This window comes from Tinamus guttatus, unplaced genomic scaffold (genome assembly GCF_059628265.1).
Source record: "Tinamus guttatus ecotype Peru unplaced genomic scaffold, ASM5962826v1 Tinamus_guttatus_pri_ptg000028l, whole genome shotgun sequence".
In the NCBI taxonomy this organism is placed as follows: Eukaryota; Metazoa; Chordata; class Aves; order Tinamiformes; family Tinamidae; genus Tinamus; species Tinamus guttatus.
The window spans coordinates 2650820-2675774 of NW_028288562.1; the positions used below are offsets into that span (position 1 = coordinate 2650820).

The window sequence follows — 24955 nt, forward strand, 5'->3', positions numbered from 1 at the left end:
AGAAATAAAACTTCTTGTGGAGAGAAAGAAATAAGAAAGGAAAAACAGAAAGGGAAGATAAACAGGCAAGATTTGAAAATAGATTAGGGCATAAAAAATACAGCAGCCTTTCATCACTTCTGAGATTTCTTCCAGAGAGGAATTCCCTGCAAGCTGCTGAACGATGGGGAAAGGGACTAGCACTGGGTGCTCTTGCACCTGCAGTGGGGCACAGTTCATCCTATCCTTCTTACCTAACTGCCCTGGCCTATCTATTTCTGCAATGCACCACCACCATCCAGCACACTCAGTCATGTACTTCAGTATTTATTCAGGTAATGTTAACGTAAAGAGATTGGGAAGGTCTACAAGACCTCTTCAAATTATACAGAAAAATGGCTGCCAGAAAATGCAGCACAAGGAGAAGGCCTTAAGAGCAAATGGCTCCTTATCACTTGCTGCATTACAGAGTACCCCAGGGCAGGAAGTAAGGGAGAGCGCAGAGGGCAGAAATGCCTTTGCCTGGAAAACATCCTTCCCACATCATTACCTGGCACTGTAGAATCCTTTCACTTTCACCTTCCAGAGGCACAATATTAATTCATCAAAACACAATTTAAAGCAACAGGAATTTGCCCAGGGTGGGGGGTTCCCTCTGCTGGCCCTTTGCTTTGGAAGGCCTACCTAGGAAACTACCTGACATTTCATCCACTTGCCTGCAAAGTATTTCTTCTCAAATTAGGGACATTTTCTCAGGCACACGTACAAAGTAAGGGCATGGAGGACGCACTAACACCTCTCTTTCGCTTTTACTAGAGTTTACACATTTCAGGATGTGCCACGTTTTTGCCCTAGGCCAGCTCACCACAGAGGAGGAGGATGGTGAGGCAGCCTCGGCATGGCCTGCGCTTTTGCAGAAACTTCACGTAGGCAAGCACGTACACAGAGATGTATAAAAGGAACAAGAAATTCAAACGCATCCTCTTCCAGCCTGTCCCCATGCTCGCCCTCACCAGTGCGCACTGCCAGCCCCGAGCAACAGCCCGAAGGAAAAACCAGTCGCCCCAGGCGCCGGACAGAGCGGGGGGCGGTTAGGGCGCCCCGCGCGCGGCCGTTACGAGCAGCCCAACGGCCGCCGCACGGCCGTTACCCGCGGTGCCGGCGCCGCTAACAAAGGAGGCGCGGGCCGGAGCGGCAGCCGCCGCCCGCGCCCAGCCCGCGGCGCCGCCTCTCGCTGCCGGGGTGCGCGGCGGCGGGCGCTGCCGCTGGCGGGGCCGCCCCTGCCGCCGCCTCCTCCTCCTCGCTGCGTGCCCGCCCCTCGGCGGCGGCGGCGGTTGGGGCAGGGTGCTGCCGGGCGGGGTGTCTCCCAGGCGGCCTTGCCCGGATGTGCTGCCCTGACTCATAGGCGCGCCGCACGCACGCTCCGCTCCGCGCCCCCCGGAGAGGCGGCGGCAGCAGCACCGGCCACAGCAGCAGCAGCAGCGGCAGCACAGAGAGGAGGAGGAAGAGGAGGAGGCCGCGGCGGCGCCATGGGTAAGTCACCTCCCTGCCTCCCCTCGAGGCCGCCGCCCGCTCGTCCCCGGCGACTTCGTGCAACTTCCTCGCCGGGTGCCCGCCTCGCCTCGCCGAAGTTTGCGCGGCCGCTGCGGGGCCGCCCGGCGCCGCTCGCTGCCAGCGCTCCGCGCGCCCCGCGCCGCGGACGAGCCTCAACCGGAGCGGCGAGCAAGGGGCAGGGCGAGGGCTTACATAAGGCGCCCCCAGGCCACCTCCCGGCATTGTTTGCCGTGGGAGACTGATGCGCTCACGAGATGAGCTTGGGATCCTTCCTCATTGTCTGGGAGAGATGCGAGGAACTGCCTCTTTCGGGAGCTTTTAAAGCGAGCATTGCTCACGCTGACAACTGCAGCCATGTTACCTGTGCCTCAGTGTTGTAAATTGAGTAGTGTCACCCGGCTCGCTACTTGGGTGGATCCTCCGACAAAGCCTATGCAAACCCACACCGCTAACTGTTTTCCTTCACAAAGCTCTCACTGCGCTTCCCCACCTTCTCCCCTTGTAGCACATCCCCTGGAACGCCCGGGCTGTCGCACGGGTCCCAGAGAGGGGTACAGCGTGTCCCCCACGAGTCCCCGAGCCCCTGCCCGGCCTGCCAGCTGCCAGGGTAGGAGTTGGGGCACAGGTCTGCCGAGGGAGCCGCTTCACGAGCAGTGCAGAGGGTGCCAGTTCCTGACCTGGGCTCAGGAGTTTGACATCAGCACTTCCTCACGTCTTGGGTACATCAGTAGTATGTCATTTGCAAAGAAACATCTTTCGTCCTTAACTAGAAGTTTCCATGAAAAGGAGGAGTTGCAGTGCCTCAAGTTTGGGGTATTTTTTTTTTCTTTTTCTTTTTTTTTCCTGTTTCTGAAATGGCAACACTTGCATACTTTTTGACCTCATTTAAAACAATGGTGTGAGGATTACTAAACTTCTAGAGAATGATTAAAAATGGAACTTGCCTAGGTCAGGCCCAAGGAGCAACTATCATATTTTGTCACAGTATTGCAGAACCTCAATGATGTAGTGATTTTTTCATGTGGGCTGAAAACACAAAACCCTGGGATTTGGCTTAAAGACACACCGAGCCTATCTTCATTCACACGGTATCACTATTCTCAATTCTAGTCAAAGTCTAGTTGGGGCTAACTCAGTTTTGCCTTCCACATCAGTTAAAACCTGTTCAAAGAAAAGCTGCTGGGGTGCTACACTCCTTTGTAGATGAGACTACATTTCAGTTGCAGGTGAGTTTGTAAGAAGCTTGAGAATCTGCTACAGTTTGCTGTGTAAGTAAGGCTACATATAATGATTTTCAGGAGAACTGAAATAATTTTCCTCTGTAGTCTGACAGCACCCATTCATAACTGACCAGATAGGCTGCTCATGAAAATGAGGAGAAACAATCTTTTTCTCTACTTCTCCAACACATCAGGGCCTGAACCCACAGTCTTTACTATGAAGGCAAACTCTAAGTAGCATCTGCAGCAGCTCTTGTTGCTGTGAGGAGCAAGTGACAAAGACTGAAATGCTTTTCCCCTAGGCAAGCAACTAATGACTTCCCATGTTTGAGCTCATAAAATCAATACAACAGCTTCCCTCATTCAGCCTCTAGTTTTCTTTTTGCATAGATAGTGCACTGCATAACCTTTGAAAATCCTCAGATTTAAAGTGAAGATGAATATTTGCAGTATTTATTTATTTTTCCATAGCTGGTGTATCCGTTCATAAATCATGCCCAACAAGCAAGCGTTTGTAGCAGGCAGCACAGAAGTGCTGTCTTAAGATTAAACATACAGACTACTCTGTGTTTAGAAAGGTTGGAATGGTATTTGCCAATTCATATGTTAATGATACAAAAGGTATATTCTAATTTCACTGAAAAGATTTCACAGAACGGTTGAGGTTGGAAGGGATCTCTAGAGATCATCTAGATTTCTCTTGTTAAAAGTGCTTATTATGTATACTTGGATCTGTTATATTTACTGTTTAGAAATATTTGCTACTCTAGTTCCAAATATTTATTTCTTTGAAGGCGGTCTCGGGGCACTTTTCATTTAAAGGACAGTGATTTCCTCTAGTATTGGTCTTCTCAAAATTGTCATTTTTGTCCCTTTTATTTATAGTTTGTTTTTAAAAAGCCCTGTCTGAGTACAGTTTAAACAGTGGTCAATGTTTGGCTTTTAAGTCAAGTTGCCATAGGTACTCCTGGAAGTAGAGCACTGTCAGTACTTGAGGTGACACCTGCATCACCAGTGCTTTATTTTTATAATAACAATTGCAGGTGTCTAGTTTTCAGATACTTAGTTACAAATTCTGTTCCCCAAGGAATGGCTCCTTCCCTCAGTCAAATATTTTTTTAAAAAAAAACAACTCAAAAAATGCAACATGTGTATTACAATTTTAGGGCAGTGGCCTGTGCAGATGTGGTAAGCAGGCTGCAGGTATTCTACAAATTTGAATACAATAACAGTGTCCTGTGACTCCAAAAGTTGGAGAACCACCATACATGATTTTTTTTTTATGATGAATACTTCTGAGTATTTTCCACTTAGCTGCACAACTGTCATTGTTCACCTAATCTATTTCTCATCAGAGACATGAAAGAACAGAAAATTTTATCGCCCACCTCCTTCCTCTATACTCATTTTTTTCCTCTTGCTTACCCTGAAGAATTACAACATGCAAATACATATCAGGCTTTGGGGTCAGCCAAGGGGCTATCGCAAATGAAATCTAAACTGAATCACAGATCCCCATATAAACAAGCATCAGTCTGACTCCAGGACATTGGGGCACTAAATAGCAGAATGGTGTTGAGCTTCAGACATGGCTATGTGCAATATTGCTTTCAGGAAGAAGAGGAGAAGCCTGTGTTCCTTTACATTACAAGAAAGGAGAAAAAAAAAGAAAGAAAAAGAAAGAAAGAAAGAAAAAAGTAATCAATTGCCTCAAATATGAGAGGAAGAACAGCTAATGAAAAATAGTCTTCCATTTTGGGAGCTCTTTTAGTTCCATCCCTTGTGAGAAAACTAGCAAGTCTAATAAATTGGATAAGTGTTAATTGCACAATATGGTCTTTTTTATTTCTTCTTCTTTTAAAGTTTTTCCTAAAACAATGATATTTCTTACAACACCAGCATATTATTCTAACCAGGCAGACTACACTGGTTTAAGACAGTATAAGATTTTGTATTAGCATTTCCCAAAGATACAACTGATTTCAGCAAAAGTCTTGTATTTCAAAAACAAAACACAGAAGCAACTGACTTTAGACTGTATCTCTCTTTTTCAGTAAAGTTCCTGGAAGTTTGCAATTCTCTGTTTCCGAGTAAGTCAAAGAGGATGAGTTAGTTCTGAATGCCCTTCCCTGATGAATACTATTCCTGTGTTCAGGCCACTATTTATAATCTTTTTTTATTATGTAAGACAGAAATTCATCAATTTTCTATTTAGCTTTATGTTAAAGGCTTCATTCAAGAGTACACTTCCTGACAACTAAATATGCAAAGGTAGTTTTAGAAGTCAGCAAGGAACATCTGGCTTTCTGTAGAGTCCAAAGTGGAAAGAAAAAGAGCAAAAGAACAGATGAAATGTTAAGGAAACAAAGCAGTAATAATGGAAATGAGAAAACTACCCAGGCAAGATGCAAGAACAGAAAAGAACAAAAAAACCCTTAAGGGAGATGTGTGGATGGAGAGAAATATCAGAAGCAGAGAGATTTAAGAAATGAATGAATGGAACAATAGAGAATAGAATTAATAGAAAGAAATTAGGACCTATACACCCATTCCCTTGGGGTGGGGGGGGGGGGGGAGGAGAGAAAGGAAAAAGAAACAGCCAGAATATATATCTAAATAAAACCCGACAATATTTTGCCTCTCTTTGAAGCATGTTTTGGCTAAAGCTGACAAGCCTGGAGGGGGTTCTTTGTAATTTTCAGACTTCCTTAAGTAAAGCTGATCTATTTCTGAAAACATTGAGGCTTCACCTTATGTATTTGTAAACATATAAAAATAAATAAATATAAGATCAATGTAAACTAAAGTTTGTTCAATAATATCATTGTTATTTGACAGGTTGAAAGCTATCAAGTTCCATCCCTTGCTTCTGCCTCAAAGATGTTGATATTTTTCCCCTCAGCTCTGTCAAGTTCATGTGTTTGGGTGGCAGTGGGACATTAAATGTGGACTCAGTTATTTACACAAATGAAAACCCACCGACCACTGTCAAGCTTGTCCACCTGGGTCTATGCACTGGCTGTGTAGTATGAAAATGAGCATCCTGCTGTCTTGATACTGTTGGAGGAGTTAGATTTAAGATTCTAACTTGTCTTCCAAGCTAAGATTGATTCAGGATTGCACCTAAACTACTGGAAATTAAGTCTCAATATGTTGATTTGTGTTCTCCAGTAATAGACAAAATTTTTGATTAGAGTTTGACTGTAAATTATGCAGGGAGCTTTTCCTAGTAGGGAATTTTCTAAGTAGCAGCTTTCATAGCATGTGTCATCTCCCAAGGCCTCTCTTATTAAACGTGGTCTAGAAATTTGTTTCTCTTTCCAAAATCCATATAATCGTAACCCAAAGGAATTGGTCTTGGTAAAACGATACGGGAAAGTCATGCACAATTTGAATGCTGAAGTTCCATTTAGTCAAAAAAATTAACTGATGTGATTTTGAGTTTACAAACGTCCAGATATGCCCAGCAGAATTTGTAAACTGTGAAACAAACGGCTGTGGTTCAAGGAGCTTCAAAGCGGTGCACACAGCCTGGCAACATTTGCTCGGTGTTGAGAGCTGCGCGGTTACAGTTTAGGGAGCTTTGAAGCTGTGCAGAAACCCCAGTGATCTCATACCTCTTAAGCTGTGGTTCGAGTAGATTACGAACTCGGCAGACGCCCAAAGGAATCTGTCAAATCTCTAAGGCCGATAACTGCTATTCGTTTAACTTCAGATAGAGGATGGACTCTAGTGTGCGACATCTGGAGACCTAACAAACACAGCATTCCTTACCTGTGTCTTTTAAGTGTCTGCTGGCAGAGCACTTGTCTGAGGAATGTCTCTGGCTACAAGCACTTTCGGAAGCAGCAGCTTTGCAGATCCTGATAAGAAATGTCAGAGAATAAGTGTGTGTGTTTATAGTAATTGGAATTTAAAATCTGCATAAATCAAATCAACATAGATGTCTATAGAAAGTTTCCTTAACATTTGTGCTTTAAAATACATGAAACTTCACCATTTCCATATCTGGGTACCTTTGCTTTTTGAGGCCTTCCTGATATACCAATAGGAGAGCCTCAGGACAGAAGACGAGCAGTTCAAAGCCTATCCTTATTTCATTCTTTATGTTACTATAAACGTTTATACCACTAGGATATACTAGTCAAAAAAAAAAAAAAAAAACTAGAGATAACAGAATACTCATTCCTTGTCCCATCTTATCTTTTACATACAGCAAATACATCTATGGTTCAAAGATGATACTTTTATACCTGCTTTTCAAACACCGTTCTACCTCATTTGCTCTCAGTTTGATCCAAACTGAAAGCTGTGTTTTATTTAATAACTGTAAAAAATTATTTTACCTTTACTCCATATTAATTCTATGACATATTTTATGGCTGGAAGCTAACAATTCTGCTAGCATTTTGACATAAATGAAAAAAAAAAATACCTGAGCATTCACAAACCTTTCTGATCTGTAGGTCAAGTGGAGTGTTCCGTTGAGGTCTGCATGTTCCAAAGTACATCCTTCTTTCTGGCAGCTAAGAATTCCTCTTGAGAGTGTATCTGGAAAAGTTTCTTGACTTTGATGTTGTTCTGCTCTCTTGACACGACGGTCGGGTGACTTTAATTAGTGGGACTATTTTAACATTCCTAGCCTTAGAAACAACCTCGAGCATGCATGTCACCATTACAGGGATAGAGGCACATTTGTTCCCTTCTCTAACATTGCTAACTTCATTCCCATATCTGTGTTCCCTTCTCTTGATGAGAAATCCCACGATGCTCTCAATCTAAAGCACCTAGCAGGCACAGCCGAATTCAGTACTGATAGATCACTGCTTGTGCTTCATGAAGGCTTTGGAACATTTCCTTAAATCAAAATACTGTTTTATCTCAACAGTGGGAACAAAGCAGCAAAAAAGAAAAAGAAGGTTTCAAAACCAAAGCAGAATTCTACATCTTTCTTATCTAAACCTTCTCTGCCCACAGAATGTTTAACTTGCCTCTCCCAGGCATCTGGAGGAACCATCTAGTCAGTCTTCTGACAAGGTGTATTTGGTTACACCATCTTTGCAGCTCCAACTGCTTGAAGCCACTGAACATTCTCACAGTTACTGGAGTTACTGCAAAGGTCCCATCCAGCTTGCCCTTATATCTAAGGGACACAGGAAGCGGGCGAGGGGGAAACACACAGCAACAAAACACTAGTGTGTGAGCATAGTCATTTTGTATAAAATATCTAATATGATTAAATGAATGTAGAAATTCATTTTAATAGGTTTTATATAAATATATTTGTTCTTATCCTGTAAAACCTGCTAAGCAGCGCCCTTTCTTACCTGGATCTCCATAAGGCTCAGGGAGCATACGCAGACACTCTGCCTCCTGCTATGTGGAGTTAGGCTTAAGCAAGGAAATGATGGAGGTTGAAGGAAAGACTGGTAACATGCCATGATGAGGTAGGAACCAAGTAGGATTTTTGCTGTAATCCTTGGCCATCACCTGTTTACCATGAGGGAGTTCTTCAGTCCACCTAAAGATACTAGTCATACTAGTACATTTACTAGATATTATGTACCAGTATCTAGTAAATGTACTAGCATCTAGTAAATGTACATTCAGCATTGTCCAGAATACACCATGCACTTCCCAAGCCAAAAAACTGGTGTTACAGTGCCGTGATTTTATTCTTTTGTGTTTTACCTAAGCATTCTTTCCTACTCCTCCACAGCAGTTCTGTTCCTTTAGGCTCCTTTCTCTGGCTCCATGCTTAATCACCCAGTTTTCTGCAACATTCTTCCCCCTCCAGTTGTCCCCTTGCTCTTTTCCTTTTTTCCTCCAATCTCCATGCTTCTGTTTCTGTCTTTATTAATTAATTATCTGACAACTTAAATCATCTGCCTTTTCCACTGTCCTTGTTAGGGAAAGATTTGAAAAACCTGTGCTCCACTTCCAAATTTTCTAGAGCTGAAGTTTTTTTTACTTACAACCAATCAAATCATGGTTCAGTTTTGCCTAAGCTGCTAATACAAGAAACAAGAACACATAAAAGAATGCGTCTTTTAGGAAAGAAATCATAGAGAATTGGGCCCTGATCATGTAGATGCCATTTATATTGCATTGTTGTGCCCACATAAAGCCCACGCTGAGTACCACTGAAGTCACTGGTATCTTCTGACTCAGCTAACCCAGCTCAGTGGAGCTTAGACTGCCTTGTTCTGGTAAAACTATGCAAAATAGTCTGCATTTCCACTCTTTCAAGACTCTAAAGCTCTCCAGCTTATGCAGTAAAGGGAAAAGTGGCAGACACTGCACCAACACTGACCATCAGGAGCACTATTAAAACGTGCTCAGTATCATTCACAGGTATGATACTACATCAATGCATAGCATATGAAAGAACTTGCCAAGTGGAGAAAGCTATGTCCTGTGTTCAAAAAATGATCTGTTGAATTCATTTTTTTCTTTAAAACGTGTGGAATTACGTAGTCTGTAGTAATTTGTTCAAACAATAAACCAATTCAATATGGAGATCCTATTATTAGGACATCATCCTGTAAAAGGAATAGCAAGCACAGTGTCATGTGTTACTAATATACATACAGTGACCTTTGTTCTATCCTGTGGCAGCAAAAAGAAAAATTATGAAGCAGAAATCTGCTTCAGAAAACTATATCCATTAGATAATGGCTTCTGATGCTTTCTGATAAGGTCACCTATTCCCAGAAAATGTTAGGAATTCCTCTCTGGGAGATTGCTAAACACAATGTTTCTAGTGACACATACATTATAATTCAGACACTTAATTTTCCAAAGGCAAGAACAGTGGGAAGAAAGAAACAAAAAGATTCACCTTGCTGTTTTTGGAAGGTGTCTTCATCCCCAAAATGGTATGAACTCTTTGTTTATTTTTGTAAGTTTTCCTTCTAAGGAAAGAATCTCCTTGTGCAGTTCTTGACTGCTGTGAACAAGGTAGAGCTGAGAACTTTTCAGAGATTCTCTGGGAGAGACTAGATAATACAGCACTCCTTTTTAGGGATGGCCCATTTTAGTTCCTTTTTTTTTAAGAGAAAGACAATATAATTGATATTAAATTGGCTTATTGATAAAAAGCAACAGATATGGGCTGCTGGGTTGTTTGCAGCATGCTTTGGTCTTCAAATTCTAAACAGTTTACTCCAGGTGTCACTTGCAAGCCGACATAATTCAGCAACTATTTAAACTGCTTTCTTTTCTAAATTTCAGAAATGGTCACTAACAAAACAGCATTTTTGACTGTACATAAAGAACTTGATGATTTTTTTGGAAAGCTGGTTAATAGACATAGTTTACAAAAAGTTTTAATATTTGGCCTTTTTTGGAAACACAAACTCTCCTTTTTTTACCCTTTTCAACTCTTAAAAGTACGTTGGTGAATCTTGTAACATTTTTTGCATTACAAGGAATTTATTTCCTAAAATCAAAAATAGGCGAAAGGAGTCTCTGTGCAGATAAGTTTAGACTATGTTTGGGGATAAAGATGCAACTATCAGATCAAGAATGAAATATCAAATCTGAAAATTCAGGAATTCTTGAAAGCTCCAGATTTTTTCTTTCTTTTTTTTTTTTTTTTTTCCTTTTCTTCCTCTCTTCCTCTTCAGACTCATCTATTTCTTGCCAAAATAACAAAACAGATCACTTCAGATTCTGGTTACTATTTGGAAGTAAAACATTGGGGCAGTTTTTGTTTTAGCATTCAACTATTGGACTCATGTAAAACATCCTGAATAAGTTTTTGATGGTCACTGTGGTTATTGTATTTATATAAAAAGAACAGATTTTGGTCACAGTTTTGATTGTGGAGTAGGCGTTGGACTTCAGTGTTACTTTTAACACCTTCAAAGGGCCAGTGCAGATATAAAAGCCAAATTTTGCTTGTTTACATAAGCACATTATTGTTCCACTCCGTATTTATGGAACCATATTTGCCCCCAAAACTCAGTATATCATTTGAATCTCTTCATTAAAGATGTTTCTGCTGCTTGATCTAATACCATCTAAGGATAACACAAGACCATCGGACAAGAAAGTCTAGTTGAATTGACATGAAAGGTCTGCATGCTAGACACAGGGCTTATAAAAAGGCATTGATTTAATGCAAGTAAAGCTTTTTTTTCTGTTGCAAGACATGGCTTTGTTCTTAAAACAACTCTATCAAATGGGAATTTTAAGTGTGCACTGTAGTTTTAAATGATGCTGTACTGTAGTGCTTTAGCTTACCTGGTTGCAGAGCGTTTAGCAAAGGTAATCTGTTGAAGTCAGGTTTGCTGCTGAAGCCTCTGTGCAGTCAAATTATGGCCTTGGTTCCCCATTGTCCTGTATTATGCACAAAGTGACTGTAAATTTCATTTTAGACAGTAATTGGGCCCAAATTGTAGCATTTATACTCAGCCTGGGCATAAATGACCGTAGAATAATGGGTGATAAAGCGCTGGGTAATAAAGTGATGCCCATGGTGCCTCCCTATATATGACATGATTTGAACCATTTTGGAGAAGTCTGTTTTTTAAATATTCAGTTTAGTAGAATGAATGGTTTTAGGATATGACTCCGTTTGTGAGGGCTGCAGTGACTCACAGCTGTGCGAGTCAGAAAGAGCTGCAGATGTTTGGTGCACCAGAGAATTTGCAGCACAAGGGAGTTAGGAGTTCTGTTCTCAAAGAGTGTAGTTACTCTACTGAATAGCAATGTCAGACAAAAATTTGAGGAAATGTGACTCTTAATGCATTAGAGTGTGCTTACAGTGGGTAACAAAACAGAAAAATGTTTTGTAATCTAAAAAATAACAGCACTGAACTTTACCATTAAAAGAATACTTTTCAAAGTGATTTATAAATATTAATTCAACAAAATATCCCAATGAGTTAAATGAGTGAAAATGTGTTCAACTACAGGAAAAGTGGAGGAGGAAAGACCAAAATCAATTTTAGCCCCCTCAGAATGCATTTCTTTGAAAAAGCAAAAGCAGCGAGAACAAGGGAACAGGCATAATCATCTCTCATATTGTAAAAAGCTGTTTCCTCTCTACCCCCATTCTCGCATGGGGTTTCCAAGTCACTGAATTACAGAGCTGCTCTTGAACCAGAGAAACTGGAAATAAGCGAAAATGGGTTGATTCCTACCTTGAGCTCTGAAATATGAAAAGAAATAAGTAGCCAAACAAATGAAAAGTACACTGTGCTGAAAAGATATTGCTTCAGTATGTGTAAAAACAATTGCTGCTGAAATGTGGTTTTCTACTCTGGCATCACATCATTAAGTGACTTGTGAAGCTACAAAAGGCATCATACTGACAGCTGGAATTAAAAACAGCATTTTCAGGTTTGGAGTTCTATGTTCAGACCACAGCTTTTGGGTTGTGTATTCTCACAGTGTCTCAAAATATAAGGCTGCTGGGTATTTTTATATATATAAAAATAAATAAATATATATATAAACCCATCTTACACCTAATTGGCTGGGAAGTTCCTAACCAGTTTTTTTAATAGTAACATTGACAGTTAATATACTTTTGCAGTTCCATTAATAATCAGTTTACTAAATCACCTCTGTGGTACATTTCTAAAGTTCCATTTGTATCACATCAGCTCACAGCTTTTTACCTTTTTTTTTTTTTTAATGGTTTTCCTTTCAGTTATTAAGTTCATGTATAATCTTTCTCTCATGTTTTGCTAGACATTTTTTCCTAGCAGGATAACTAACATAACATTTCTGCCAGTCTTTACCTCTTAAAAATTTCCTTTGGTTAGACAGTTGTCTCTTCATACACTTTCATACACTGGAAATTTTGTATCATACTGCAGTTAGAAGGAACAAGCCCTATTTAGCTTGTTTGTTTGTTTGTTTGCTTTTACCATTGAAAACTGCAAAGAAAGGAAGTCTACATTTTCTAGTCTTCAAAGCAGTGCTCAGATCTTTCTGGAATAGCAAAGACTTAAACCACAATAATTTGCCATCACACTCAAGACCATGCTCTTTTACAATGGAAAGACTTAGTCTTCATGACATTTTAACAATCGCACTGTCTCTCTTCTTGTATGTAGGAATTCCAGTAGTATCAAAAAAACATATATTGCTAAGTAAATGCAAGATACAAATAATTTTATACAAGGAAGTCTTCATCCGCTCTTATCAGCATTTGAGGATTTTTATCCATGTGTTTGTTTTTTTTTTCCCCCAACTTGAATAACCAGATTTTATCAACCTGGCGGGAAAGAAGCTTTACCAAGACAGATGGATGTGTCTTAGCAGCATTATCTGGTAGAGTTTACTGCTACTTTCATGCCCCTGCAGCACTTTAGATGTATATCTGACCCTAGGACAGTCAAAACTCCTTAACTAGATCAGAGAAACCAGAATTTCATACCTCTCTAGTGGGAAAGAACTGCACTCCTCCAAGGGGTTATCACAGTGGACCCTGAAGTCCGTGCACAGGGAAGACAAACTTCAGTATGAAAGGGTGGCAATGCACAGAAGCGCATTTTCTAGGAAAGTTTTAGACGTTTCTGTATTAGTAGAATTTCAATTAATTTCTCTGTTTCTGAATCTTCACTTACTTAATTTTATTTTTCTTTAAGCAGTCCAAATCTAGTTACAGCTGTAAAGCACCGACCAAGGTTAGGGGAGTCCTCTGCCACAGAAAGGGAAGGCGGTATCTAAATGAGAGAAAGAAGGAGCTATGCATGTTCTGCTGTCCACTGCAGTTGCATGCAATTTAAAATTACAGAGTTCCCCAACACTGCCCATTGTGCCTAACTGCCTACTTAAATGGGTCAAGAGGAAGAGGAAAGGAGATTCTTTTAATCTTGTGCCTAGAGCTGAAAGATTAGCAGTTTTCCTGACAAATATTGCTTTAAGGATCAATTGCTGGCTGTCTTAATTAATATTACCTCAATAACTTTCAGCACAGGAGGCTTTTTATGAGTTAATAAATTGGGGAAGAAGGATATTAATCCTGCTAATGTGTGATTTTTTATTCTTATATGCTGCTTCCAGAAGTAAATGGAACGTGGCCAGCAGCAAAGCTGCACTGATATATGCCTTCTGATGCAGAAGCATCCTGGTCTTTTCCTCTAGCTTCATTAAAATCTTAGCGTGTCCACAGTAGTCAAAATTGACAGAAGCTTCTGGCCTGTGCAGAAACTACGCATTCATTCCATAAAATGCCTCTCTAATGCCTCTTTCTCCTGGTAAGGTGTGACAGCTTCTGAAGCATTCCTTTCTGTTTTCCTTCCTTCTGCTTGCAGGAGACCAATTATAACTGAGAAGTTTTGGGAAAGCACAATTGAAAAACTGAAGTTAATAGGAGAGATCCTTTCTCAGCTGTGGTCCCTGTGCACCCGTGCAGCAGTGGCTGACCTCTGCAGGGGTTGCACGTGCTGACCAGCAAGAATTTCCTTGGCACAAACCGCAAATGTGATGCAGTGAGCCCTGCGCTGCTCCTTCCTGGCACTGGGGCCAAATGCCACCAGGGCATGGGCTAAAGACACTTTGCTGGAGTATTTTAGACTTTGACTGCTGCAAAGCTTCCTAGCTGTGCTTGATTCAAGTAGCCCATAAATAATTCCTCAGTGCAGTGACTTACATTAAAGGCTGCAGCAATCCTTGTGACAGGCTGGAGCTGGTCACACACTCCCTGCTGCCTCCCCGTCTTGCTGGGCTGTGGCTTCTGCTCTCTGCTCCTCTGCCTTTTGAAGTTACCCAGCATCTCTTGGCCCTAATGGCAGACGGACTGGCAGTAAATCACCAGCTAAGTCCTCCTAAGGGTCTGTCTATATTAGGTAGTCTCCTGACATCCTAGACCAATGTAACTGCAATTGTAGCAATACAATTCTCTGAGACAGTCTTTGGAATTGGCATAAAATAAATAGCATGAGCGATCAGAAATGCCTACTGCAATAGAAGCTTCTCTGCAGACAGGCAGAGAGGGGACTGCGTTGGACAGATGATGCTCTGCGTGTTGGGTGCTGACTCCCAGCGTGGCACTCGGAAACTGAGCTCGGGCTTTGGCTCTCTATCCAGTGCCCAGAGAGTTCAGGGGAGGATAAAACAATCAAACCTCAGCAGGAAGCACCTCCACTATGAATATCCAGCTCCATTTTCTATTCAGCTCCATTTTTCCTTGAAACCTAGGACTTAAAGCCTGGAATTGTTTCAAAAGCTAGGTGCCCGTACATTTTCTATCAAAACCTGAACTTTACTACTCCTCCCCTTCAAATCTGAACTGAGGAAGAGGTGTAACTGGGTTTCCACTTTCATCTTTGGGACAAACTGCCTGCCTCAGTAGTCTTTTGATTCACGCATTTACCCATAAAACAGAGATCTTTATCTTATAAAAATACACTTGAATTTTTTTTTATGAGCTTCCTACAGATATGTGCATCTGGGAAGCATTTCACTTGTTTTTAGGGTGTCATCCAGAGCTGACTGTAGATTGGCAGATTAATGGTTTAACTGTGCTAAGTGTGTTAAGGAGTTTTAAGATACGTAAAGTGGTGAGATATTTTCCCCCTGATTTGCACTGCCAGATTTTCCCTCTCCAAAAATATATTTATAGGGGATACGTATTTGTTCTTGTCACTCAGTCAAATGTTCAAAGTGGTTCTAAGTAATACTTGAGACCTACAGCATTTGGGTTATGATTTACCCAGCTGTGCACACACACTCTACTGTAACGTGCTGCCTCAGAACATCAGGATCAGGGGTACTGCAATGTCACTGTTGCATAATTTATACTAAATAAAACTCGTAAATGATGTGCAAAGGTTAATGACCACTTATAACTGTGGTAATCATGCAGCATATTAGTGGGTTTGTGTTTTTTCTTTTTTTTAATAGAATTTATTTTGTGCACTGTTTAAAATTTCACCATCTGATTAGCGTGCAGCTTTATGGCAGTCTTAGGTGAAAATTCACTTGAATCCTTATCCTCTAGAGAGCATCTGAACTGATCCTATCAGTGAAGTGTTTTTTTATTGATGCTAGGCATCCTATGCATCCCTGAGTAAGAACAAATAACTGCATTGATAGATAAATATTTATCACTGGAAGGATTAACCACAGCTGTATACTAATCTTAGTAACACCAGGATTAAGGCAATACCTGATACTTTTAAAAACACACTCTAGAGTACATTTTGGCCTTAAAAGCTTCTAGACCTATGAATATTGTAAACCTTTTCTTCAAGGCATGAGGAGACTGTCATACCTTTGTTATTAAAGGAAAATATATTTAACATAAAGGAAAATTCTGCTATTAAAATAAATTTTTGAATTACGGGTTTTAATAACCGTGTTTTCATAAGGAAAGGCAATTCTTTTATATTAGTCTTCACCTCCCTTACTTTCTTGGGACAAACATGCTATACTTAGTAACTTAGTAGGAAAATTCTGGAAAACAAGTACTTACTACCATATGACTTTTAAATCATAGGAATTTTGTAAATAAAAGATTCTAGAATCACAGCTTTGCAACCTATATTTAAAAAAAAAACTTCTACTGAAAGCAAAACAATAATATTCATTGCAAGTGATTTTCCTTATAATTTTGCTTACACGCACTTGTCAAACTCAAGCAGGGCTTTTTCTGAACTGAATGTTTTTATACGTAGTTTGTAATTAGCTTGTAGTTTGTAATTAAAAATAGCAGTAAGCTTGGTAAGTTTGGGGAAAGGAGTACCAAAGTCAGTCATTTAAACTGTTAATTTTCAATGACATCTGCATCTTTAGGTGCCTAGATAACTTTGATAGCATAGCACTAAGTAGAACATGCATAGAAACATCATTATGCTCTGTCACGAGGTCTTTTCTAATCTCTCTGGAAGCTCCAAAGTTTTTCCTAAATTAGTCACTATTTATCCATTGCTCTGGCCTGGTTTATTTTCTCTAGTAGATTTTTCTTTGCATCCAGTCATATATGTTATGACTTTGAATAAGATCAGAATAGCTAGTTTTAATCAAGTCCGCAGCCAAGCATTGAAAAGACTGTCAAAGCTAATCCTTTCCAACACTGCAGGCTAATTTCTCCAAGTGCTTATGCACATCTGAAAAATTATTTGCAAAAAGAGTCCAGTAAAAATGAAAAGAATTACTCACATATAAGTAGTTGCAGAGTCCTTATCACTTTTTTGGGTGCTTGTCCTAAAGAGATTTGAAATATAAATTAATCTCATTGATTTAGAGGGTTTGTACTTGATTCTCTTAAAAGGTATTGAGGGAAAAGAATATGTATTGCAATATTTTTCTCTATTAAATACACATATGTAAACACAATGATGAAAGAGTACATTTGTAATTCATTTTGGCACTACACAATGTGTACTTCATATATACTTACGCACTGAGTTCAGTGCCCATCTGTTGCTGAAACATCTCTCACCATTCAGAAAAGCTCTTGAGATTTGTTTCCCCAGTGAAGGGTTTTGTCACTGTCACTTTTGTCACTTGACAGTTCTTTAACTCACTGCCTAGCGCGACCTTAATTCTTTGTACCTGGTCCCAGCCACTGGCCTACAGCTGGCTCAGCAGATTCTCACTCTGGTTGCATTTTTCAAACAGCTATAAACCAAACTTTAACTTCCGCTTTTATTTGCTTCATAAGGAAATTGGGGCAGCAGTAGATTGAATAATCCCAAATGGTAGGAAAAAAAAAAAGGCACATAAAATCCAAAAAACAACTTGAAGAAAAATACTCATCAGTTTACCTTCAAGGGTAGTTTCAAGTTTACATGTGTGTAAACTTGTTAGAAACAGCCATCTGTACATTATTAGGTGCGCGTTTGACAAAAAAAAAGGAAAATAAAAAGCTGTCAAATGACTCTTGAACACTGTAGCAGTTCAAAGGCTCTTTGTGTGGTAATGTTGGCACAGCTCGTAAGTGACCAGATGGAAATTTATTAACACTCAACAGGACAAGCACTGTGATTTTGTTTCTTTACTTGCTATATTTGAAAAGCTTTTATAAAATGTGTCAGAAAGCTAATACTTTTTTTTCATAGTATGCAAAATTACACATCTCTCTTCCCTTAGTAAAAATACATTGACTGCTTCAAAGGTTGTCATTTCTGTATGGTAGGTTAAAAAAAAAACACTAAATGATTTTTTGGTTAATTTCTGAAACTGATGGTATGCAAAAGATAGTAAATTTGCAACAAAAATTGATAAATTGTCATGCTGTAATTTTGGCCGTTTATGATAATTTAAATATCAGTGTTTGTTAGCGAATTTTTAAAAGTGTTTTTATATGTACAATTAATTATCATGCTGAAAGTAACCTTCAGAATTTAGATGCAGACATTTCAATGGGCAGACTTAAAGCCTAGATCTTTGTAAGAGATAAAAACTACCTAGGGCCTCAATATCGGACATCCATAACCACTGTGAGCAGCGGCGTGAGTGTGGCATTTTAAAGGTTCTCATAAGCACATCACACGAATTCATGTGACTCCTTTTCTGACATCATCCCCATGGTTCAACGGCCCTACAGAGTATTTGGAAACTGGAAATCTCCCCTGCCTCTGGTAAATCACAGGGTGACTCTGCTTGAGAAGAGAAATCCGTGGCACACTGTGGATTCTCTGTTTGGCCTCTGGCTTTTGGAGGCTGCCTTTCCAAGTCCGAGGGTTTCAGGGAACCCATGACAGCCAGAAACTTGTTGTGTTCCAAATGACTGTTTCACAACATCTCTCTCCTCAACTGCAGTATCTGGACTGTAAAGTAAAGCGCTCACCATGATGTGGTCATACACTGAGGAGAGGCAGCAGCATGAATTTTCAGCCTGGGGGTCTTGTTTGGGCAGTATTTTCACTGTTGCTGGTCAGATATGAGCCGAAGGGCTTTGAACAGTATCCGACTGGATATTTGTTCAATATCTCAAGCCGATAGCATAAATACTGTCATGACAGATATTATAGTGTGGACTTATATTGTAGAATTTGCATGTACTTATTTGCACAATACAGGCTAAAGACCAGATCCTGAGCTCATTAAAGTCACTGAGAGACGTCCTTAGCAATACTCTTCATTCCCAGGGGCAGCCCTCACCATTTTATTCTCAGCCCAGCATTGCCTGATTATTTTTAATGTTTTATATTATTATTAAAACCGTAGTTCTGCAAATCTTTTGAATGTAAGCCTCTGAGCTTTTATTTTGAAAAAGAATCAAATTTCTTGCCTTTGTGGTAACATTGTACCACAACTAAAGGAAGGAAATCAGAAAGCACAGTTAACCCTAAATGTATTATTTTTAGTTCTTGCAATTTGTATGATTCCAGGTAGACTGGAGGAAGACAAAAAGCTGGTCCGAGCAGCTGACACCATGGAGGTAGCAGGGTTTGCAAGCTTTAGCATGAGCCCAGGCCTTGAAGTCGCTAGTAATGGGCAAATGTGAGCCAATTAGTCTCAAACACATTCCTGAGATAATCTGTGTGAAAAAACTTCAGAGATGTAACCAAAATAAATCTCTTCGTAGCCTTCATATAGGAGAATATGAGGGGCCCAGTATCATTACAAGAGGAAAGAGAATATGTTTGTTCATTCAAAAAAAAAAAAAAAAAAAAAGGATCAGCCATTAACCATGTTATGTAGACCAGGAATGTATACTTGTTATCTGAATCATTGTCCTGGATTGTAGCATCCCATAAGTGTCCATTCAACCCAACTTCTGGTATTGCATACGGGTTATTTTGTTGTTTAACAAGCCATAATTGGTTATAAGACCTTGGTTATAAGAAAAACTTACAAAAAGTATAGGGGATTGTACACCAATTAAGTTGTACAAGGAAAAATAATTAGTTTGTCCTAGTATATAAAGGAAACAATTTAAAGGAAAATCCAAGAACTTTTCTTAAAAAAAAAATAAAAAGAAAAATCCCCATCATGTGATTATGTGGTACCAGATCAGCATTTACCAGCTGACTCTGTTAATTTGACTGGGTCCAACATCCCAAGCAGAGAAGCTCAGGAAAGGTTACATGCAGTAGCACAGGTGACAAGCATCGGAAAGCAAAGATGGAACTGAGAGGCCCTAACACAGTACAAATGTTTTGCTTCTAGACTGTACTACTTTTCTGGATGATTTTCCTTCTACTTGTTTTTGATCACTTGTTCTTGCTATTTTATTGATTGCTGAAGTTTCTCTTGCTTCTCAGATTAAAAATGCCCCAGGCAGGAAGTATTTTGGGGGTCAGATGAGTAAGAGGAAATAAAAAGGAGAAAGGAACAAAATAAAACAGCAAACCTGCAAGCACAAGTGAAGAAGAGAGCACAGAAGAGCAAACCCTACCAGCTATGTGTATATACATACAAGTTTTTCTTTCCTCTGCTCTGTTTGGTTCTCTATTTATACTGTAGCAGTGGGCTTTAATTGAAATGGCAGCACTGATTATCATTTAGGCTGCCTCTTTATTTACAAGATACAGTTTCCATCTTTTCAACTTTATTGTTGAACTTGGCTCTTCCAGATGAGCTATATTCTATGCCGACTGTCTGCCCTAGGCTGTCCGTTTTCATTTCCTTGGTGGTTTTCTGTTTTAGCATTAGCAAGAAACAGGTTTGGACAGTGGCCTGAGGTATTGGTAATAACTTAAGCCACTGTTTCAGTCCTGTTGTTGCTCTCCATAGAATTTTTCTCATTCTGCGCCTAGGGTAGACAGTAAAATCCAGGGTGATCTGATGAAGACCTTTGCACGTAACAACGTTGAGGGACCCCTGCCACCAAGCTGCTTGTAAACCGTGGTGTAAATGAGGCTGGGGAGCTGTGTGCCAAGAAGAACACACAGTAACTGTAGGAAAATAAAACAGGCAACTTTTTTTTCAACCAAGTGTATCCCTGGTAATCTCCCATCACATATTTTCTTGAAACCTACCTTGATGTGTTGTGGTCTCTTTTATCAAAGTGCTGAGCATAATTCGTACTGCAGTCTGAAGACTAAAAAAGCCTCTAGAATATCAAGTACCCTGGAACATAAAAAGAAGGAGATATATCTGATTAGAAACCCTGAATTATCAGACAAACAATTCTGACCTTGATTTTTCTATGCTTCAGTTCCCCCATCTCTCAAATGGCGCATCGATTCTATCCTGCCTTATAAACATGGTGTAAAAAAATCATGTCCATATTTTTTGAAATACTAAGATACAATGTAATGATACTCATATAATAGGCAAGGAGGAAAATAGTAATCCTCCTTTCAGAGTAAAGTTTTTGGCTATTATTTGGCAAACCAGGCTAGAACCACAAGTGGTCAAGGAGAAGGTAAAATGTTAATTAGCTGTTCTTGGGACTGAGCATTTACCCTGAAAGACATAAGGTTCCTTTGGGGGGTGGGGGGGAAGATACACAAGATACACATCATGTATCTAAACATGGTATTGTGTGGCAAATGTTTTACTGGGTCAAATTAAAGCCAGGAAGGTTGGTTGAGTTCTAGAACTTTCTATCACTTTATTACTTGATATTTGGACTGTTTTTTTTTTTGAAGTAATATAGGCATATATTTATCTGTGTGTAAATCCATGTGTATACCTAACATACAGGAGAAAGGCATTACGGCAATCTCGTGGCAGTGAATTTGAGAATTCCAAAATTATGACTGAAACCTAAGCAATCACTGAGATTGGCTTAGAGAGTCATTATTTTTAAAGGACTGGCCAGACTGGAAACAAGAATGGGTCCTTTTTGGTTACATTTTTGCAACTAGTCTATGTTTTCAAGTGTTTTTCTTGCAAAACTGAAGGCTAAAAATGTATCTTGAGAAATGAAACCCGATAGTCTCAGGTATTTCTGAGGTTGCCTGGGAGTAAGGCCTTTGGAGAAATATCAGCCAAGGCACAATAAAATTGTGATAATTGACAGCATGGGAATTGCATCATTTTAACTATTCTGGGAGCTGGTGTGGGAAAGATTAATTTCTCTAACTCGAGCTAAAAAGCCAGAACCTGGTGACAGCTGAAAGAGGCTGTTGACTTTTGTGAACTGAGGGCTGTGGCTACATGGCAGGTCAGAGCTGCAGGAGGCAGGAGGAGGAAGGAGCATAACGCCCATAGTACTCCCAGCACGCTGGCAAATCCTGAGCTGTTTTCTCCCCTTTTTCATCTGTTCAATGCAGTTGTTCACAGACAGGAATGCCCCCTGGCTTTCGTGCTTCTCCACGGCATAGATTGCAGTGTAAATGTTGACAGAATCTGTCTGTGCGAGAACTTTTCATCTGTTATGTAACATTGAGGTCACAGAGAATAAGAAAAATCCACATACACCTTGACACACAGCTATGTATCTCCAGTGTTACCTTATTCTCGAGACAACACAGAACCTTTATCGGGCTTGCTGTTTCAAGGCTTTGTTTTTTATATGTATTTTATTGTTTTGTTTTGTTTTCTAACATGCTACATCTGTGCCTGAGCTGTTATTTCTGATGACGGAGCGATCTCTTCACCTGGGAGAGGAGATGGTTCTTTTTTCATGTAAACAGAGTAGGAAGATTGCTACTTCCCTGCTACGTTACCTCTGCAGATTTCTTGGGAAGAGGTTTAGCGACCCTGGGTAATGTAAGTGGGAAGATGAGAACTGCTCACGCTGTAGCGGTGCTAAAAGCTAGTCTTTTGGCTGCTTAGAAGCCTCTCTGGCTGTGTCACTGCTGGCACCAGCTGAAGCAGCCGAAGACATTTCTGTTAGGTAAAGACGCAGCGTGGGTTCCCTGCCCAGCCTTCAACTGTTTCCACACATGGAAAAATTGCTGCACTTCTGTTTTCCTCTATATTCTGAATTGTGGTGCTGCTTTCTGGAAACACAAGGCCACTGGGGAAAGAAATCACAGCATATCACGTAGGATAAAATATGTGTCTTACCTGCTTGCTTACCTTTCTTACAATGGAGTATTTCCCCACCACGACGGATTGAGTTTTGATTGTACAGGATGTTATGTTTCTTGCTCGCTAAGGACCCAATGAGCAATTTAAAAGACCTTTTGCCTATCACCAGTCCTAATTAGTATTTTCTGTTCATGCTCTCTGGATCTCCAGGGTTTTGTTAGTGTAGATCTGTGAAGATCAAACACCTGGAAAAAAATCTCAATATATGAAAATGAAATGTGTAGTTATTTGCCAGTTAAATGCATTTTTATCAGTACTCATGTGTGAGTCTGCTATTCCAAGTAATAGAGTATCCCAAAAAGACTTATTTCCATAAACTGAAAAAACATGTCTCACTTGAAGTTTTTTTTTATTACCTCCTTTTTTTTTTAAACAAAATTAATTCAGGGCAGATTGTCTTGATCAAACACAATGTATTTTTATTAATGAAAAAATGTTACCTCTTTGTTCTTTTGGGACCCAGCTAAAATAGTGCCTTTTAAGACATGCTTTCAACATCTCAAAAATCAATACAAGATCGTCCTGCTGGTTTCACTGAATTTTGATCAGTTTCCTTGGGCCTTAAGATAATTCCAGATGTTCAGTGTTTCATCAGAAAACACACAGATCTCTAAGTCTGCATCACATTTTCCCAAGGAATAAAATCTTCCAAGAAAATCTTCTTAAGTGTCATTCTTGCAATTTAGCCTTTGCAGCTCATGACTAAAGTAATAAGCCAAACATTGTTAGCATAAAAATTATTACAGGTACAGAAGATCAATGTGACTTGCAATAGTTTAAATAAATTTGTATGAATGTGTATCTGTGACTACATTAAAAATAATATACAAAACTATTTTCAAAGATCTCAAGGACAAAAAAAAAAGAAAAAAAGACAACTTATCTCGTGATTCTGATTGTCTTTAGGGTTGATGCTTTTAAAACGTGTATTTCTTGCCTATATGGGGGCATGTTTTGAGAGGAGCTCTGAAGTAGAAAACCCATTTACTTAAAATTAACTAAAACCAGGCTGTAGTCGAATGAAAATTCTGCACTGGTAATAGAGTCCAAATGACCTGAATGCTGGCTGGTGCCACTTAGTTTAGGGGTCAACCTCAATTCTGAATACAAACCAAGTAGTTGTTAGCATGTATGGGCTCACCTGTTCATCACCAAAAATAACTAAGTAGCTTGCTGCTCAGGTGGCAGCACGTCATAGGATATCAGTATTTCCAGGTAATAAAAATGAGCTGAGCTCTATGAGCTGAGGTGTCAGAAGAACAGATGCTGAAGCAAATGGATAAAAGGAAGAGTAACACGTCTTCAGGACCAGATGGTATATATCTTAAAATTCAAAAGATGCGTTTAAGAATGAAGTGGCTGAACGGTTAACAAAAATAGGCAATCTCATTAAAATTAGCTACTATGCTAGGAAAGTAGAGCAAACGAAAGTAAAAGCAGGTTGCAGCAGGAACCCTGCATTAATGATCTATCAGCATTTTCTGAGAACTGGTAAAACTAATTGCAAAGCAAGTCCCAAGGCCTGACTCAGTAAAGTCCCGTCTGGTGAGATGTGTGTGGCCACTTTCTTTCCATGGTAAACCTGGGATCTGATCCAAAATGTTCTAGTGCAAATGCCATTCAGCAGGTGGGCCATTGCACCCAACCTGTCCTGTCTCTGACAGTGAGAGACTGGTAGCAGATGTTCAGAAAAACACCCCAAGGACAGGGCAAGTGCAGAGCAGTATCCTCCAAGCTTCCAGTCATCTGCAGTTTCAGAACTTTCTGTGCTAGCAGTTTTATGTATACCTTAGCATTAAGAATTTTTAAGAACACTCAGATATGTGTATCTTAGCATTAAGCCATGTATGGATTTTTTTTCTTCATTTTTTTTCCTAATTCATTAAAAAAACCACTTATTTCAGCTTCCTAACAGTTTCATAGATTACACATAGTATGGAAAAAAAAACCAAAAACAAACAATCAAAACAACTTTCTTTTCTATGTTGCAGAGAAGCAAGTGGAATGACAGGTTCACATGGTCCATACAGAGCCGTCTCCTGCCCATACCAGGCAGTGGTTAAGCCAGCCTGCAGCAGGCATAGTTCATATCCGTGTTGTCCAAGTTGTGCCCTAGCAGCACGTGAAAGAGGTTTGTAGGGATCCACGGGCAACAAGGCCTGCCCTTGTGTCCTTCCTCCCAAGGATGAAGCCCCGGAGGCTGGATGCTGCCCAAAGTGGTTTAAGCATCTGAAATGCGTGGCAGTTCCTATATTCTTGAGTCATATAACCTCAAGGACACGCTTCTAGTCAAAAACCAGCTGTGC

At 40.0% G+C, this 24955-nt stretch overlaps 1 protein-coding gene across 3 annotated transcripts in view; it reads left to right on the forward strand.

Annotated features, from left to right (window-relative positions):
• The first annotated feature begins 1307 nt into the window (after positions 1 to 1307).
• The window catches only part of RAP1GDS1 (Rap1 GTPase-GDP dissociation stimulator 1), a 78536-nt gene continuing 54888 nt past the window's right edge, over positions 1308 to 24955 (forward strand). For all 3 annotated transcript variants that reach the window (XM_088529479.1, XM_088529491.1, XM_088529483.1), the window contains exon 1: positions 1308 to 1512. In XM_088529479.1, coding sequence (XP_088385605.1) covers positions 1509 to 1512 — 4 coding nt within the window. In that variant the 5' untranslated portion in view covers positions 1308 to 1508. The remainder of the gene's footprint in view (positions 1513 to 24955) is intronic.